General features: G+C 40.6%; 1 protein-coding gene across 1 annotated transcript in view; it reads left to right on the top strand.

The window, feature by feature from the left end:
* ambra1a (autophagy/beclin-1 regulator 1a) overlaps positions 1 to 17,805 on the top strand; it is a 126,022-nt gene extending 108,217 nt beyond the window's left edge. Inside the window, exons 12-18 of the mRNA XM_039754863.1 lie at positions 4,127 to 4,237; positions 10,289 to 10,477; positions 10,852 to 11,006; positions 12,153 to 12,292; positions 12,602 to 12,700; positions 12,965 to 13,149; positions 15,028 to 17,805. Of these exons, the coding sequence (XP_039610797.1) occupies positions 4,127 to 4,237; positions 10,289 to 10,477; positions 10,852 to 11,006; positions 12,153 to 12,292; positions 12,602 to 12,700; positions 12,965 to 13,149; positions 15,028 to 15,554 (1,406 nt within the window). The 3' untranslated portion in view covers positions 15,555 to 17,805. The remainder of the gene's footprint in view (positions 1 to 4,126; positions 4,238 to 10,288; positions 10,478 to 10,851; positions 11,007 to 12,152; positions 12,293 to 12,601; positions 12,701 to 12,964; positions 13,150 to 15,027) is intronic.
* Positions 17,806 to 19,495: the final 1,690 nt, after the last annotated feature.

Here is a 19,495-nt window from a genome sequence, read left to right as displayed (position 1 = left end):
CTGTCTCGATGGCGGCACCCGCCGAGCTGCAGCCAGTGATAATCTTCATCCCATCCCACACTTCCTTCATGCTGTTGTTCTGCAACTTCTGCTCCAGCTTTCTCCTGTACTGCTCTTTCGCCCTGAGCTGGACTCGGAGTTCCTTCTGCACGCACTTCAGCTCATGCTTATCACCACCTTTAAAAGCCCTTTTCTTCTGGTTCAAAAGGCCCTTGATGTCACTTGTAATCCATGGCTTGTTGTTAGCATAGCAGCATACTGTTCTTACTGGAACTACAATGTCCATACAGAAGTTGATGTAATCAGTTGTGCATTCAACAGCCTCTTCAATGTTCTCACTATGTGACTCAGCAATATATCCCAGTCTGTAGTTCCAAAGCAGTCTCTCAGAGCCTGCTCTGCCTCAGGGACCACTTCCTGAATGAGCGTGTGGTTGTAGGTAGCGCCTCACTCTTGGTTTGTATTGAGGCTGAAGCAGAACCAGGTTATGATCTGCTTTCCCAAGCGCAGGCAGTGGGGTGGCGCTGTATGCGTCTTTAACGCTTGCATATAGTAGGTCAATAGTCCTGTTTCCCCGAGTGTTACAATCCACATACTGGGAGAAGGCAGGTAATGTTTTGTCCAGCGTTACATGGTTAAAGTCTCCAGCGATTAGCACAAGTGCCTCAGGGTGCTGCTTTGTAACTTAGCAACTGCGGAATGGATGATGTCACTCGCTATCTCTGCGTTCGCTTGAGGGGGGATGTAAACAATAACAGCAATCACGTGTCCAAACTCTCTGGGCAAGTAATAGGGGCGCAGACTTACGGCCAACAGTTCGATGTCCCTGCAGCAAGTGGAGATTTTAACGTTTACATGTCCTGAGTTGCACCACTTTGTATTGACATAGAGAGCGAGTCCTCCTCCTTTCTTCTTTCCACAGGTACTTGCGTCTCTGTCCGCTCTAACTGTGCTAAACCCGGGTAGCTCCACGTTAGCATCTGGGATGATAGACGTTAGCCACGTTTCACTAAAACACAGCAAGCTGCATTCTCTGTAGGTTCTGACATTTTTCACCAGCACAGCCAGTTCGTCGATCTTATTTGGTAGTGAGTTTACATTTCCCAGGATCACAGAAGACACCGACGGTTTATAACGCCATTTTCTCTCAAGTTGTCTCAATTTAATCTTATTTTTTATCTTTGCACCGCTCGGCTGCCCGATATCGTCTTCTTACCTCGTCAGGTAAATAAGGAACCACACCGGCATAAGCATTTCTTCTCAGTGCTTTAAGCTGACTACTTGAATAGGCGATTCTCGGAGTGTAACAATCCATGTCAAATAGTAAAAATGTGTAAAAGTGTCCAGGGAGCAATTCCACATAAAAGAAAGTGGTAGAAGTGATCAGTGAAATAGAGAAAAATAGAGATAAAAAGGTAAAAAGATAAAGTCATATACGGAGCTGCTGGAAAGGCTGCCACTCGGATGCGGCACCGGAAATAGGTAATACAATCAATCAATCTACAAATAAATAAAAAGAAATGTTTATTTTCCAGAAATTGTTTGTTTGCTCTATTTAAAAAGAAAAACATGAAATTAATATGCAAAAGTAATGCATGACAAATAATAAGTAAAAACTAGTGTGAGAGCAGACAAGTGGATATGGTGACTCATGATGTGCCAGAAATGGGAATGGATGCATAAAAAATGGTATGTAGTGAAAAAGATATGAGGAACGACAAATCCAGTAAGGAATTACATCATGCGGTGAAGCAGTGATTTTTGATAACTAGAAAGTTAAAAGATGACACTGTACCAATAAAGTGGTACATGGCATATGGATCTTGCATCATACTGGTCAGTTTTTTCAGCTTGTTTCCCCTAATTGTACATAATGACCCAGTACTTAAAGTCTTTATGTCAGCAGCCAGACCACATGCACTTCAGAACAGGTCATCCACCTGAAGTTAAGCATATTTGGACCCAGCCAGTACCTGGATGGGAAACCATCTAAGAAAAGCTTTGGTTGCTGGTGGAAGAGGTATTGAAGAAGCCAACAGGGGGCGATTACCCTGTGGTCTGAATGTGGATCCCAATGCTCCAGTGCAGCAATGGGGACACCATGCTGTAAAAATGGCACCATCCTTCAGATAATACTTAAAACCGAGGTCCTGACTCTCTGTAGTCATGTAAAGAGCAAGGTATATCCCAGTGTCCAGGTTAAATTGACCATTATGGCCCAATCCTTCAGGCCCCCTAATCATCCCCGGTCTCTAATTGGCTGTCTCTCTCACCACTTTGCCACCTAATAGCTCATGTGTGGTGAGTGTACTGGCATAGAAATGGCTGCCATCACATTATCCAGGTGGATGCTGCACATTAGTGGTGATTAGCTGAAGTGGCTCCCCATTCACTGTGTAAAGTGCTTAGAGTAGTAAGAAAAGCACTATATAAGTGGAAAGAATTGTTATTATTGGTCAGTTGTAGGTAGAAAGACCCCATTAAACATATTGAAGAGTGCAATGAGCACAAGAGTGACATTACTTGTTCATTTATTTTTGTAAATATTTATACTTTGAGAGCAAGGTGTGTCTGTTTGAAGAAGGTATGTGGTAGCCTTCCTTATGCAGTAAATCATATTTAACTATCCTAGTAGTTTCTTTGTAAAGGAAAATCATCTTAATAAATTTTATTAATTTGCAAAAATGTATTTACTCTGGGGTCTAGTAAATGATTTACTAAAGAAACTCATCCTCTATAGGTAAGTGAAGTACTGCGAAGGTCATTTAATTAATCCCTTTAAATGATAGATGTTTTGACTAAGAACTAAGTAGAATTAATTACACTAAAATACCGCATACTGCACAACATCACTCCCACATGGGCGCTCCCTCACTATTAGCCACAGGAATACTTTCTCTTTTCCCCACCCATTGTTTTGGTTATGGAGCAGATTTTTTTTTTCTTCTGTCTCAATCCCATGATTTATTTGCGAGTATAATCTTCTTTTATATTGATTAAACTGCAATAGTTTTGCTGGCTAGCAAATAATCTTGCACTTTAGTACTATAGCCTTTGACGCAGTATTTGGGTATAGATTGTTGTATGCATTTTGTTGACAAGGTAATACTGATCTTTGATACAAGCTAGTCTGGCCCAGACCTTGTCAGGAATAGTTATTTTGGAGCAGAGGGTATTAATAGATTAAAGAGATTTGTTCATGTTGAGGAGTCCCGAGTGATTAATCAAGTTATAAAGTGATCCTCTTTGAAGATCAATTTTTATTTTAATATCTGGACCTTAAGGACTTACTACAGGAGACTAAAGTGAATGTAAATTTCTTTGGGGGTGCTAGTGTCACCCTTTCAAGAAAATCAAGGTGGAGATGTTATTCTGCTGAGGAGAGTATTGTTGCTAGTGTGCTATTCAGAACAGGGACGCAAAACTGTATGCATAAAGAGGGGTGGTTTGCTAATTCCTTAATGCAGCTGCCAGCTCTGTGATTGGCCAGTTCGAGCTAGGATTTCAGTTATGGCCCTGTGTTCTTTCAGATTATTCCTTTGTGATTTGGCTGAATCAGGTTTGGAACATCATGTAGCATCTGCATAAACGCAATTAGCATTTTCTTTTCTTTGACAAGCGTCTCTTGCTTTAATAATAGAGGTTTAGTCCATTTACACAACTGTGCAGATAAAAAGACAAATGAATCCTATAATCCTTCAAAGTGCACAGTGGCTGCAGAATTCTGATAAAATTATGGCATGTAGGTGTAACTAATAAGTGTGTGTTGAGCTCTTCTTTTTCTCGCACTTAATGTATTGCTCTTACAGACACAAATTGTATTCATCAACTCAGGCAGCTGCATTGGCAATATTGCTGGAAGCTTTGTTGAAGGCAGTTAGTTGTCTGCCAGCTTTTTGTGGACCACAGTAAACTCCTAGGAGTGTCACGAAAGAAAGGAAATCCTCATCCATATTCTTTTGCCCTTGAAATGCTTTCAACACATTGCCAGCAGTTTGCACTAGATTACCAAAAAAAAAAAGGACACTAAAAATCTCCAGTATCCATATGGTGTGGCGTAATTTTGTTCTTTTTACCCATCTTTCCTAATCTGTCTCACTGACATTTTCTGATTTCCATTTAATAGGTGCTGTAATAGGAGATGGGCAATCTGCTGTGGCCAGTAACATTGCCAATACGACCTACCGCCTGCAGTGGTGGGACTTTACAAAGTTTGACTTGCCAGAAATCAGTAATGGTAAGCTTGCTCTTGGACACACTGGAATGCAGCTTGTTAGATTCCCTGGGTTGCATTTAACAACTTAAGGTTCTTTTTTTAATTTATTTTTTTATGCTAGGCATAAATTTAGTTTGGAGCCTCTGTAGGTTTTGAGATTTTCTACACAAGTATGTTATGCAATGAGTTACCACACAGAGTTGATTTTTGTTTTTCTTCAGCTGCTGCTACAATTTGAACCTGTATTTGTCATCCTGAACTGCATGTTTGACTGTAGAACATGGGTGAAAGGGGCTCTTTAGTGTAGGCAGGGTAGAAAGTGTTTTGGGGTCTTACAAGTGAAAGAGTGAACTTGCACTACAACAACATTTATTTATATAGCACATTTTCATACAAAAAGTAGCTCAAAGTGCTTTACATAATGAAGAATAGAAAAATAAAAGACACAGTAAGAACACAAAATAGGTCAACATTAATTAACATAGAATAAGAGTAAGTTCCAATGGCCAGGGTGGACAGAAAAAACAAAAAAAAAACTCCAGACGGCTGGAGAAAAAAAATAAAACCTGTAGGGATTCCAGACCATTAGACTGCCCAGTCCTGTCTGTATTGCATATATATATATATTGCAAACAGAGTCATTTTGAGTGATATGGACAAAAGTAATGGTGTGCATTCTGTTATGACATAATTAAATTATTCTTTGAATTTTTGTAGTTTAAATAAAAATGCATATTTTATGACTAGAAGTCACTGAATGTGCAAAATACAAAGTAGATCCTCACATCCATTATTTTAGCACTCTGTTCAGGTGCAATAAAAAGTACAATCTTTCCTATGAGGGATTAGGCTTAAATGTCTTTTCGAGGAGGTGGCTATCAGTGGGAGCATTCTGAAATACCAACTACCCAATTTTGGTCACTGATAATTTTATCCTGACCTTTTAGGGTTAAGTCATAATAAAATAATTGACTCAACCAGAATTCTATATTGTGTTTGTAATATGTTACTCAGCTAATGACTTTCTAGTGCGATTCACTTTCACAAATAAGAATAAAAGGAAATTCATGTGCACAGAACACAGTGAAGAGGTTTCATAACACATATGGCAGCTCTGAAAACTTACATATCATGTACCGAAGCTCTGGTTCTTTGTTGTACATGCAACTTGCATTTGTAAGGAGTTTGCACATAAGCAATTAAAACTTAATAAAGGCATTGCAGGGTATGCACCAGTTATCAGTTGACTCAGGTTTCAGAGTGGATGTTTGTAAAAGGTTACATTGTTCACTTCAGTAACAGAGATGGAGATGAGACTGTAAAGATACTTTACCTGTTATTCAACAGGATATGTACAGCTGTTTGGCTCTGAACATTGAAAATATTTGGTCAGATCCAATTTGACTGCTTCTTTTGGTTAGACTTGGCTTAGTGTTTCATATTGTTTCAAAATGTGAGGTGGAATGTCTATGTTGTGAATCTGCCATAGTGATGCTGTGACCCAGTTGTATCTGTCACCTGGGAGCAGTTCACTGCAGGGAAGATTGTAACAGGGCGAGAGTGAGAGAGAGAGAGTGAGTGAGTGAGTGAGAGAGGGGGATGGATGGATGGATGGATGTGTACGGGTAATGTCAGACCCTTATAGTCAAGAGCCCTACAAAGTCTCTCAGACTCAGTTATTGTATTAATGAATTTCACTGTACTCAGCACATGGGGAAAATACATTTTAGTTTAATGTCTTTTGAAAGTATGTTTTTCATAACTTTTTGCGAAGTGCTCTGTATGAATTTTCTATAACTGCTTCTTAGCAGTAGTTGGGGGTTTGGGGTAGAGCCTGTCCTAGGAGCGATGAGCACAAGCCAATCCTGGATGGGAAAGTTTCCAGTTGAAATAAACCTTGGTGTACTCTGACACACTTACTTGTTGTTATTAATACAGTGCAAGCCAATTTCTTTATCAGCATATTTGCTGCCATACATACAGTGTACAAAAAGATAATAGAGTAAATATTATACTATTCAAGCAGGCCCTGTCAGAGTTTACATGCACAAAACAACCTCACAGCCTACTATCCTTGTTAATCTGCTCAGTTTTCAAGATGCATCTTTCCTTTTTTATACTTTCTAAATATAACCATGATGATTTACTTTTGTTTGCCGATACATTCAGTATTACATATACATGATTATGAAATTTATAGTATTGTGAACAGAGAAAAATGTTTACAATCACTTAGCTCCATGTATTAGATGGCAGAGCACCGCATGTGCATTTATCACTGGACTTGCAGAAAACACAGCTAAGAGTATCTCCTTGCTTTGATACCATCACTGTAAAGTCTATGTGTTACTCTTCTGTTCATGCAGGATTTTAGATTTACTCCTGTGGGCCAAGAAAGGAGCTGATTGGTTGCATAGTGAAACCACACTGGCCCGGTGTAAGAGGATATATCTGTGTTGTGCATTTACCCAGTTGCTAAATGACTTCCCATCCATGGCTGGTTTCAGCTTTGCCAGGCTGAGACACTGCGTGACACTTGTAATGAAAAATGAATAGAGCATTAAATATTTTAATTACTTCTGTTTTTTCCCTTTTTGGAACAAGCACACTTCCTAAAGTTTAATTCTTAACTGAGCTTGGAATGCTCTTCTGTTGCCATTGCTTTGATCTGGAGCTAGAATAAATGATCTTTGTCATTCTGTAAATTTGTGGCTAATGATATCTCATCACTCAAGTGACTCATTGGTGCCTTTTTAAGCTGTTGAAGCCCTTTTATTCTTTAATACAACATATTGTTTGTCACTGGAGAAAGATTTTGTTTGAAGGAATGTCTGTCGTCTTTATTCGGGGATGTCTGTGGCTCCATTGATGGGGTTTTATCCAAAGAGTCACTGTATTCTTGCTGCTGGTCCCCAACACAGCTGTCTTGTATTTATGAATACCAGCTCTAAATGCCTCTTTGAGTTTGGTAAAGAAATGTTAACATCCAGTACAAATCATCATATACAGTATCATATTCTTTGATCTTATTTCTGGACACTTGTGCTGATGTTTAGCTGGAGATGTGCTGTGATGAGACCTAGCTTGAAGATTTAAAAAAAAAAAAAGAAATGGCCACAGTCTCTGGTCCTGTTGATGACTGGGACATTTCTTGTTGTGGTACTCCATGCAAATGCACTTCTGTGCGACTACCTAAACACTTCAAATCCCAGGTGCCTCATGTAAATGCCAGCAGTAGTTTTGTTAAATTGCTTTAGACAATGGTGGTTGTGTTTTTACTAGTAATGCCAATTCAAACCTTCGTATGGAAACTCAATATTTCACGGGCACCGTTCAGATGAAACCCAGAGGCATAAATCTGTTTTAAAGTGCTGTTTTTTTTTTCTTTTGCTTTGTTGAAAATTAGTTACATTGCATTCTTTGAATTTTACCCAGAGCGTCAGGTTTGAACATGTCTGAGCTTTTCTATTAAAATGTTGTACCATCAAGATGATAAGACATACAGTAAGTTGTGTTTTTAAAAGCATATACAGTGCATCTGGAAAATATTCACAGCGCATCACTTTTTCCACATTTTGTTATGTTACAGCCTTATTCCTAAATGGATTAAATTAATTTTTTTCCTCAGAATTCTACACACAACACAAAAATAGAAAAACTGAGAAATCACATGTACATAAGTATTCACAGCCTTTGCTCAATACTTTGTCAATGCACCTTTGGCAGCAATTATAGCCTCAAGTCTTTTTGAGTATGATGTCACAAGCTTGGCACACCTATCCTTGGCCAGTTTCGCCCATTGCTCTTTGCAGCACCTCTTAATCTACATCAGGTTGGATGGGAAGCGTCGGTGCACAGCCATTTTAAGATCTCTCCAGAGATGTTCAATCAGATTCAAGTCTGGGCTCTGGCTGGGCCACTCAAGGACATTCACAGAGTTGTCCTGAAGCCACTCCTTTGATATCTTGGCCTTGTGCTTAGGGTTGTTGTCCTGCTGAAAGATGAACTGTCGCCCCAGTTTGAGGTCAAGAGCACTCTGGAGCAGGTTTTCATCCAGGATGCCTCTGTACATTGTTGCAGTCATCTTTCCCTTTATCCTGACTAGTGTCCCAGTTCCTGCCGCTGAAAAATATCCCCACAGTATTATGCTGCCACCACCATGCTTCACTGTAGGGATGGTGCCAGGTTTCCCCCAAATGTGACGCCTGGCATTCACACCAAAGAGTTCAATCTTTGTCTCATTAGACCAGAGAATTTTGTTTCTAGTGGTCCGAGAGTCCTTCAGGTGCAAACTCCAAGTGGGCTGCCATGTGCCTTTTGCTAAGGAGTGGCTTCCGTCTGGCCACTCTACCATACAGGCCTGATTGGTGGATTGCTGCAGAGATGGTTGTCCTTCTGAAAGGTTCTCCTCTCTCTCCACAGAGTGACCATCAGGTTCTTGGTCACCTCCCTGATTAAGGCCCTTCTCCCCCAATTGCTTAGTTTAGATGGCCGGCCAGCTCTAGGAAGAGTCCTGGTGGTTTCGAACTTCTTCCACCTACGGATGATGGAGGCCACTGTGCTCATTGGGACCTTCAAAGCAGCAGAAATGTTTCTGTAACCTTCCCCAGATTTGTGCCTCGAGACAATCCTGTCTCGGAGGCCTACAGACAATTCCTTTGACTTCATGCTTGGTTTGTGCTCTGACATGAACTGTCAACTGTGAGACCTTATATAGACAGGTGTGTGCCTTTCCAAATCATGTCCAATCAACTGAATTTCCCACAGGTGGACTCCAATTAAGCTGCAGAAACATCTCAAGGATGATCAGGGGAAACAGGATGCACCTGAGCTCAATTTGGAGCTTCATGGCAAAGGTTGTGAATACTTATGTACATGTGCTTTCTCAATTTTTTTATTTTTAATAAATTTACAAAAGTCTCAAGTAAACTTTTTTCACGTTGTCATTATGGGGTGTTGTGTGTAGAATTCTGAAGAAAAAATTAATTTAATCCATTTTGGTATAAGGCTGTAACATAACAAAATGTGGGAAAAGTGATGCGCTGTGAATACTCTCCGGATGCACTGTACATGTCTTAATGCCTTTGGAGTTATGGACTAGTAGGGATGGATGCCAGTACTCAAATTACCAAATGAACTAATATGTAAATATGTATATATTTCTTTGTTGTTTTTGCATTTGAGCAGTCAAAGAACTGCACATTAATTTGCTCACGAAATACTGAAAGAACTCCTTTGCCACAATCCTCCTAAAAAAATATTGATAAAACTATTGCAGATTACCCCAGAGAAATATTTGATATATGCATTTTATCTATTACATTATGTCATAAAGTTTAATTTGTTTCTTATCTGTACAGTCTGTCTCTATGGGGCAGACAAAGGAAGAAGTTGCTCAGGCATTCCTTCTCTAGAAAGAAATCCATGTGTTAGGCTGCATTGCGTGAGAACAGGCAAATAGAACAATTACTTCCTGGGCAAAAGGGCATCTCAGAGGCTTTGCAGAGTAGACCACGATTAAGGAGATCATTCCAGATGTGCTCTGCAAGTCCAGTGCACTACATATTGTTAATAAATGAATTAGTAATAGTGGAGATAGCACTAATGCTAGGCAAAGAGTATGAGCTGCATATTACCTTACATCATTTAGGACCCATGGATTTGACACTACATTGTCAGAGCGTGACAGTGTTAGACCTGTAGAAACATGAACCATTGTGAGAGACTGGAATTCCAGTACACTCACTGTCTGCGCGGAGCTGGCACATACCTCTCTTTGTAGGGTTTTTCAGCTTCTCCTACATCCTAAAAGCATCCATGTCGGGTCTGTTGGCTGTTCTAAATAGGCCCATTGTTAGTGAATGAGAGTGTGCCAGTCAGTGGATTGGCAGGTTATCCTGGGATTGGTGTGGTTACCATTTAGAATTTTGAAATTTGAAATTGCATTAAGTGGGTTCAGTAACCCATCACTCTTTTTTACATCTCAGTAGTTTGGCAGGGTCAGGTACAAGAGAGAAACCACATTTCCACTGTCTGAATACTCATTTGTTTTGCTGCCACTTCTCTCCACAGCCTTTATCAACGTTTTGGTTCCAAACTGTAAGATTTACAACGACGCAAGCTGTGACATCTCTGCTGATGGGCAGCTCCTGGCTGTTTTTATTCCTAGCAGCCAAAGGGGTTTCCCAGATGAAGGCATCTTGGCTGTGTATTCACTGGCACCACACAATCTGGGAGAAATGCTGTACACCAAGAGATTCGGTAAGACCCATTTTGGAGGAACCAACTGCAGAGAGAAAATTAGATGATGTGACATCTGGTGACTAAGGAACTATGCTGAGTATTACAAGTTTGCATTTTCAGTTCCCATAACTAATTTACAGTGTCAAGATCACTTGACTTGCATGTGCTAGAGTTGTAGCAATATTTTTTTGTTTTGTTTTACTGTACATGTAAATAACTAATGGTCATCTTCCTTTTTTAATACTATTTTGACAATGTGATGCTGACTACATAGACTTTTTAGCAAAGAAATTTTGACGTTATACTTCCTACCACATTGTAAAATTGTCTAGTAATGTTTTTGGTCCTACCACATGTGCACATGTTTACACTTACTATGTCTGTCTTCTCAGGTCCCAATGCAATTTCTGTTAGTTTGTCTCCCATGGGCCGCTATGTGATGGTGGGACTGGCATCTCGTAGGATCCTTTTGCAGCCGACCACAGAGCACATGGTTGCCCAGGTGTTCCGGTTACATCAGCCACATGGTGGAGAGACTTCAATGAGGGTAAGTAACTTCTAAAAGCAGACCCTCTGGATAGCCAGCAGTTTCCATAAGTGATCTAGCCATTGTTCTAGACTTTTCTAGGAACTTGTTCTGTTAAATATTAGATATTTTAGGCCTTATTTTCTGTACACAAGGTTTCCTATTGAGTGTCTTATCTAGAGCTTTTCAGAAAGGCTGTGCCAGTAGGATGCCATTTATAGTAGGTCATTTTTAAGCTCTGTCCTTTCAGTATTTCTGTCTTCTGTTTTGAATAATAATTAATATGTGGACATATTTTCGACTGTATGACTAATTCTGTACTATCGTACATTGTGCCCCTCAGTGTACCTGCAAACCATCAGGCGGAAAAAATTTCTTCAGCACTCCGTCAACAAAGGAAGTGAAAGGGTCCTGTGTTCATGACAATGCAAACTTGCTTTTACAATGACAAGTTGTAGGGGTGCAGGTGTTGGTATTAAGAAATCAAAAATATCCAATGAGCCAGTCATGGCGGTCTTTTTGGCACCTTACTGGAAGTGCTTTATAGGCTATCAGCTATGGAAATTGTGTGCACAGCATACAAAATATTAGAGAGCAAAGTGTCTTCAAGCCTGTAAGTTAGAGCTTGGCTGTTTGCTGGCTTTACTTGAGGGTATCAACTGGAAGTTCACTGAACAGGAGTGTCCTTTGAGCAATTCACAAGCAGTGGACATCAAAAGGTCTGGGCTTCCTGTGGATGAATCTTTTTTCCTCACCCCACTGCAGAACTTAAATAGTTTATTTTTGATGTTGGTGTCAACACATAAGCCCACAAGGTAGGGTTATCAGGGCAAAACAGAGGCCAGTAGGACTGCATGTGTAACCATAACAACAGGTAGTCTAAGTTTACATTTGCCATTTCCCTTATCGCATATCTGTTCCCTGTTATGCTTCCTGGCAGTACAGCTACCAAGTGCCAGCTTCTTGTATCAGTTTTTGTTTTCTTCTCCAACAGAAGATTATGATTTTTTTTTTTTTGTTTGTAAATCTTAACAGTTTTAACTGAAAGTTACCTTTGCCATTCAGTGGACCTGATGGCATTTTTGACCATCTTGGCCTAATTCTGGTAGTGCAAGTGCAGACCTTTGCCTTAACAACATTTTTGAAAGACTATCCATTTGTTTTTAGAGAGTGTTCAACGTTCTTTACCCCATGCCAGCAGACCAAAGAAGGCATGTTAGCATCAACTCTGCTCGATGGCTGCCAGAGCCAGGTTTGGGCTTGGCTTATGGAACCAACAAGGGAGATCTTGTGATATGCCGGCCAGTGTAAGTTATGCTTTTTTTTTTTCTTTCTAACTCAGTTTAAATATTTAAAGGAAAGGATTATTAGGATATCTAAAGAGGCCATTGAACCTACTGCGTGCTCGCTTTGTTTACAAGAACTCCAAATTTTATCACGCATATTGGATGGGATGGCTTTGGCTCTAATAAATCACTCTCTGTATTGTTATTTTTCCTTCAGGGCTTAAATTCATTTTACTATTATATCAGCCTTTCTAATGTTAGTACTATATTTTCAACATGTAGATTGTATTTTGAAGTTACATTGACCCGTTTTCCTTTCTTTGATTAAAGAGCATCAAATTCTGGGGCTGAGTACTTCTGGGATCAGCTGAATGAAGCAATTTTCACAGTAAATAACAATAGCTCGAACCGCACCACAGAGAGACCAGGGTGAGATGATCTGCCTCTTAATTATCTAATACACAGACAAATAATGTGCAAACGTAAGCAGGTTAAACTGCCTTTTTTCCTGTTACTTTATGTAGTGCAAATTTGAAAATCAAATGAACACCCCAAACTCCTCATCTGATATGCTTTTTTTTTTTTTTTTTTTTTTTTTTTAAGTTTAGCACAGATGTATTGTTTCTTTATTTTGGTCATTCTCTGGATACTCTATAGTCTGGCTAGCTTAACCATATTGCTTTTCTTATTCAGTACCAGTCGTACTTCTTGGAGGGACAGAGACATGGGTCTGATGAATGCTATTGGTCTTCAGCCACGACATCCTGCGCCTTCAGTAACCTCGCAGGGTACTCAGACACCCATTTTACAGCTTCAGAATGCGGAGACACAGACAGATCGGGAGCTTGCAGCACCGAGCACTTCACGAGCTACAGAAGGTAGGAATTGAAATTTGTACCCACACCCAAGTTAAATGAGACAACTTTAATGTTTGGTCTCTATAGAGGGGAAAATAAAAACACTTTGAAATAATGCTACCCATAGATTGCGTATTACTTTGGAGAATTAGTTGTCCATTGTACCTCCTTTATTCCTTCTTCTCTCTCTGTCTTTGTATTGTACCTCATTATCCCTCTTGGCAATAATGTATCATTTTATCACCTTTACCTTTCTGTTGCAGTGGACTGAAGCACTTCATGCATAGTGTTCCATTCTATGGAATTGTTGTGTTGTCTGTTTCTCAGTGACATTACAATTCATTTGTCTTTTGCACTGTTCAGTGTTGTTGATGTCCATTTTCCCATGCTCTGCAGTCCACTGTTTCTGAAGTAAGAATCCTTGCCTGCTGTCTCCATTTATATCTGCACTTTTTCTAGAACTGAAAAGTTTTAAGTTTCTCATTTCCCTATTTGTTGTTGGCAAGGATGAGGGCTGGCATCTCTTTGTTTCAGGATGAACATTTATTTCTCACACCTCCCTCTCCAGATTCTTCCCACGTGACAAACTGAACTGATTTTTAATACTTTAGGTCATGTCCATATTTATTGAAAGCAAGATGAATGGCCGCTTTGGAAAATGCAGTGCTAAATGGCATGCAAGAAAGGTGGCACATGCCTTCGAATGTGGGCTGCATTGTCAGATACCGCTTCATGTTCTGCTGTAGACATTCTTTTCTGTGAAAGAAAAGTCATTAAGTTGCCTGAAAGCTACAGCAAGAAATTGGTGGAAAGAATTGTGCTTTCCAGAGGGAAACCACAAGAGATAAGATTGAAGTGCACTCGCATTGTCTGAGCCACCGTCTTTGTAAACAGTACCTTCGAGCACAGCTTAGGGGGCTCTATTAACTGCCACTTTCTTGTCCCTTGTCCCAGTGTCTACTTGCAATATCAGCAACAACCCTCTGTCTACTTGGAAATTAGCCTTGGTTTTAGTGACTGAGGAATAGGTTTCTCACTTAGGACTTTCCGATTTCCTTTTGTATTTTCTTTACATAGGTGGCACTATAATAAAAAGCGATTTATAATTGGCTATAAGAAATTTAAATCATGTTTGATTCAATAACAAAAAAAATTATTTTAAATCATACAGTTCATTGGTAGCAAATATTCATAGATAGCAATGTCTGCCTCAGAATGCAAAATTTAAATAGACTAAATATGGATTTTATGTGTTGTTTTTATATTAGTATTATGACTGGTATAATGTGATGGAATGATTTTTACATGGTGCTTTGTTTAACATTGAGAAGACATGCAACAAAATACGTCACTTGTCAGGTTTGTCAGTTCACAGCAATGACATGAACTCTGAAGTGTAAAGATGGGACTCTGAAGGGAATCGGAAAGTCTGTTTTACAAATATTTGCTTAATGCAAACTATTAAGGACGCAGCTGAAGTAGAGCACACCAGATAAAGCATTTCCTTTTCCGGGATGAGTAAGTCGCTCCAGACATCTTTTGAACACATTGACAAATGTGTGCGCTTCTGGAAGGAGAGAGAACTCTTTTCAGCACAGCGGTATACTGCCATGACGCTTCTGGACTTAGAGTTTAGCAAGACGCTTTATGTTATTATCTCATGAATCTAATCAAGTATTTAGTAATGTTTTAAATCAGTTGATGCTCATCTTTAGAGTCCATTGGACTGACCCATTGCTGTAAATATTCTGATCCTCGCAGTTTACAGACCATTTGTTAGCATGGTATCGATAATTCGGTGTGCTAGTGAAATGACCAGGCACTGCAGTTAGGCTGACAGCCCGTTGTGCAGACGTCTCAGATTGCCTTTGTCTAATCACATTTTATTTCACCCAACAGAGGAGGGCTCAGAATTCAGTTCAGGAGAAGATGCACTATCCCGAATCCGTCGCCTGATTGCAGAAGGTGGCATGACAGCAGTTGTGCAGAGGGAGCAGAGCACCACTATGGCATCCATGGGAGGTTTTGGCAACAACATCATCGTGAGTCACAGGATTCATCGCGGCTCACAAACTGGAACTGATTCAGCAGGAGCTAGGCCAACGGGAGATTCGTCTCCACCTCCCACCCCTGCACCTTCTGGTGATCCTGGCAGTAGCCGATGCAGAGTCCTTTCTCATACCTTATCATTGACTAGTCAGCCTGGGGAACCTCAGAATGTCCTTCCTGAACCTAGCGAGCAACCGCCTCCTTTGCAATTCGCTGCTGCTTTCTCTTCTGAGGGAGCAGGTCCCTCTGGTGCTGGGGGAGGGCATCCCACGGACATGGATGATGTTTTTGAGAACAACCGCACAGAGAGTGAGACCGTTGACTCCTCGACTCTCAGTAGCAGCAGCAGCTATTTAGGGGACCCATACAGTCGGTAAAGCTGTGCAGAGAGTGAGCCAAAAGGCTGGCACCCAGCAGGAAGAGGTCTGTGTGCACAGCATCACCTGTGTAACCTGTCTTAGTTTTTGCTTACAGCCATGAGGAGAGGGTAACGTGATCATTCCAGTTTAACAAAAGGCAGCTGTGAGTGGAACTGGTGTTGTTTGGTACCTGGGTTCTGACAGGGTGTTGTCAGTACTGCTTCTTGCTCCCTGCTATCTGCCTCCATGCACAATCTGATGGACTCTTCACGGTTAACTTCTGCTTGTTTCCATTTTAGGGAGAATTAAGTTGAAAGAAGCCTTTGACGGTCATGCCCCCAATTACCTAAGCATTCGAACACTAATTTATCTCCTTGTGGTGCAGCAGAACAAGCTGATTGCCGCAGTCTTGTTCCCGACTTGCTACTCCTCAAGCCCCCCTTCATAACAGTAGTTAAAAGTAATGATACACAGACGCCTCTATAAATATGCAGCTCCCCTAAGCTTCAGATGGTGCTGAAAGAGTAGTTTGGGCATCTGCTCTGAGCAGGTTGTGAGAATTCCAAGGTCAACTGCTTCTCCTGTGCCTTCTGCAGGACCCGTTTCTTCTTCTTCTTCTTTCTTCTTTTTTTTTGTAAGAGAGCTTTTTGGATGTGAACTAGAGGCCAGCAGTGGAGCTACACTTATGATCTAGCTTTGGCTGTTTACCCATTACTGCGGTGGAGACTTGCTCTTCATATCCACATCGTTACCCGCATACCATTGTGTGGCCTGCGCTGTGTCACTTTGTAAATGGATTTGCACAAGACTGTGACTTGAATCTGTGGAACCACTTGGCAATCATGGCACTTGACCGCCACTCCTGCAGTCGAGTCTGCGTGTGTGCCCCCCACCCCTTAATACACAAACTCCCGAGTGCACGAGAAGTTATTAGTGACATCAACGAGCGTTGTCTTTGGTAGAAAGATTGTGATTTCAAAGGTTTCCTCTTTTATTTTTATTTTTTTTTTGTAACTATTTTAGAGAAAATGGAGAATAATAGTTAAAAAGCAACAAAGTGCTGTGGGAACACCAAAGATCCTCATGAAAATAATAAAACATGCAAAAACAAAATTGTCCCTTAAGTCATTTGTGGACCCTTAACATCCTGTGACAGCTGGAAAAAAAAGTGAAACAAATCTCCTGATCCTCAATGTGTGTCCACAGGAAAAGCTGAAAGTACGGACATTGACGTGTTGTTGAAGAAGAACAGGGCTTCTCTGACTTTCATCTTTTAGGGTAGGATGTGTCGTTAGAATGATTTTCCATTTTTTATGTTACACAATAAAGAGAATCTGTTGCAATATGTAGTTTTGGGGCTTGCTAGAAATTGTGAAGAGAAGAGGTAAAGTTTGTAAATCCAATCACATCATAGCAGCTGAACGTTTAAAGGTTGCCATTTGCTTTGTATCATTTTATAAGCTCCTGAATCATTTTGCTGTGAAATTCAACATTTTTTTTTCATATCTTGTGCTGGTTGTATTCTAAAATGCAGAGGCAAAACCTTAATTGTGACTTCAGCAATAATGTGAACCTTGAGCTGAGCCACTGATGCTCGACTAGCCCCAGGTCTTAGCTGTGCACGGTGCTGAGCTGCTGTGTGGTGTAGCTCTGGATTTGGCTGCATCAGAACAAGGGCTATTGTCGGAGAATCCATGGGTGTGATTGGGAAGGCACAGACAGACGAGAACGCATTTGAACAGCTAATCTGGGATCAGACTCGAGATAAACAAAGCAAGGTTTCTGGTTCATAACAACTTCATTACATTAAAGGACTGCCAAGAATTGAATTGAATTAGACGTTTCAAGACTAATGCCCTTTTTACACTGTAACTGGTGCTTACTTGAGGTCAAACAATTCTGTGGGTGGGAATAAATTTGTCACCGGTAACTTGGCACGCCTCACACGCTACGAGACTAAAATACGGTCAACACACTCCGTGCGCCTGCTGCACAAGAAATCCTCATCATCGGCTGTTTGAAAGACTGCCAGACAAAAAAAAAGACTGAAAAGTGTAATATTGGGGTATTGCTTGGACATACGGCCCTCTGAGGGGCAGCACGACTAACATTTTCAAATTCCTCTTGCTATAATAAATGGGAACGCCTCAGTCTCCTGTGCGATTGCTCTGAATTCTCAGCTCATTGCCATTTCTGAAGTCATTATAGTCACCAGTTTTGAACTGCTTCGTCATTGTTTGTAAAATAAAAAATTGTGTTTTAAAATTGGGCACTTGGGATCAGTTTGTGATTTTGATCCAGTGAATCCACAGCTGAAAAGCTGTAATCATTCTGTTCGCCATGGGGAAAGAAAAGAAAAAGTCCTTCTAATAGCATCATTAAAACAATTTCTGTTTGTAATTTTTTGTAAATTATATTCATTGTCCATTTCAACATAAAATATCCTTCCATCCATGGTGTACCTGAGTTAAGTCATTCTGAGGGTGTGTAGGACTGGCGCCTAGTCCAGCAGTACTGGATACAGGGCCGGAAAGCTGACCTTTAGTTAAGACGTACTGTACTGGTTTCGAAGCTTCTCTGTAGGTATCAAGGTTTCACTTTCATCCAGCAACTTTTCCAGATAGTTTGTCAATAACAAAACCGTGCAGCTTTTGAACTGCAGGATGAATCTTGTGCCAGTTCAAGTTTCGGAGACATGTAATAATTCAGGATCGATTGCAGCACATTTTGAGATGGTGAAACCGCTCTGGTTAGGTACTGAATGTTCCTCCTTTCATGATCCACCACATACTCTAGGAGGTGGTTTTTTTTGAACCTCTGTGTGTGCTTCACGTGATGGTGTGATGTCATACAAAGCCCCAATAATGCAGAGTGTATCTTGTTAACAGACACACATACAAAATTGACATTTTCAAACCCAAAAAATCCAATTCAGTGTCTCTTGGGTGCACTGGATGCAATGTTGGGAACACCCTGGACAGGACACCAGTCCATCTCAGGTTACACACACACACACATTTACATGGGGGTCAATTTATGACATGCATGTCATGGGGAGATCATGAAAAGCAACATCACTTGTGTAGGATTCAAAGCCAGAAGATTCATGAAGCAGCAGCACAAACCGCTGCACCACCATATTTACACTGTGTATGAGGAGGAGGAGAGCTGCCACCAATATAATGTGTCATTTACTCCAGACATATTGTGGGGTGATTTGGCTCTCCTTCTTTAAGTGCTGTGTATTTTTACCTTATTTTATGGGTCAGGTTAGGTCATTCAAAGCATGTGTTTCTGCTGATCAGGACGATGTAACGATTCCCTTTTGACTATTGTCACACAACTCGAAATGCTCTCTCTGGTATTTTCTGAGTTACTGTTGTCACAGTCACACACAGTCAGGCTCTTTTGTTTAAAAGGTAAGTGAAGTTCTATGTGTTGGGCAGTAAACAAGAGCAGCAATGGGTTCCCTTTGTTCGTATCCACTTTTGTCACCTCTTCACCCCAGTGCAGGAATATGAGATAAGCACATAGCCACAGCGCTCAGTGGGTGGCCATACATCACTGTGTCTGCTGTACTTGTAGTGGACATAAATAGCAAAAGTGCAACTTTTTACCAAAGGACCACTGTTGTGCTAAAGTGTACGTGAATGTGGGAAGGAGGACCCCTTTTATTAGACCGCACTTGGGGGAGACTGGAGGTCACGGCCACTTTAAAGCACACTTCTGATGGTCTCCCCTGCCTCCTACAGATCTTTTCATTTACACCCTGAACTATTCAGGTGGTCCCCATTCACACCAACACTTTTAACACTTTCTTATTTGAGTTTGTTTCCATTTGCTTTATCAGATCATCATTGAAGTTGCAACGGCTGAAAGGCTGTATTTTTAGTGTTGTTTTCTGCGTGTAATTAACTTTTACTTATCTCATCCTGCAGTGCAGTCGGTCATCTCAAAGA

Source organism: Polypterus senegalus, chromosome 1 (assembly GCF_016835505.1).
Source record: "Polypterus senegalus isolate Bchr_013 chromosome 1, ASM1683550v1, whole genome shotgun sequence".
NCBI lineage: Eukaryota > Metazoa > Chordata > Cladistia > Polypteriformes > Polypteridae > Polypterus > Polypterus senegalus.
Note: the sequence above shows the minus strand (reverse complement) of the source record. Positions and strands in the feature narration are given on the sequence as shown.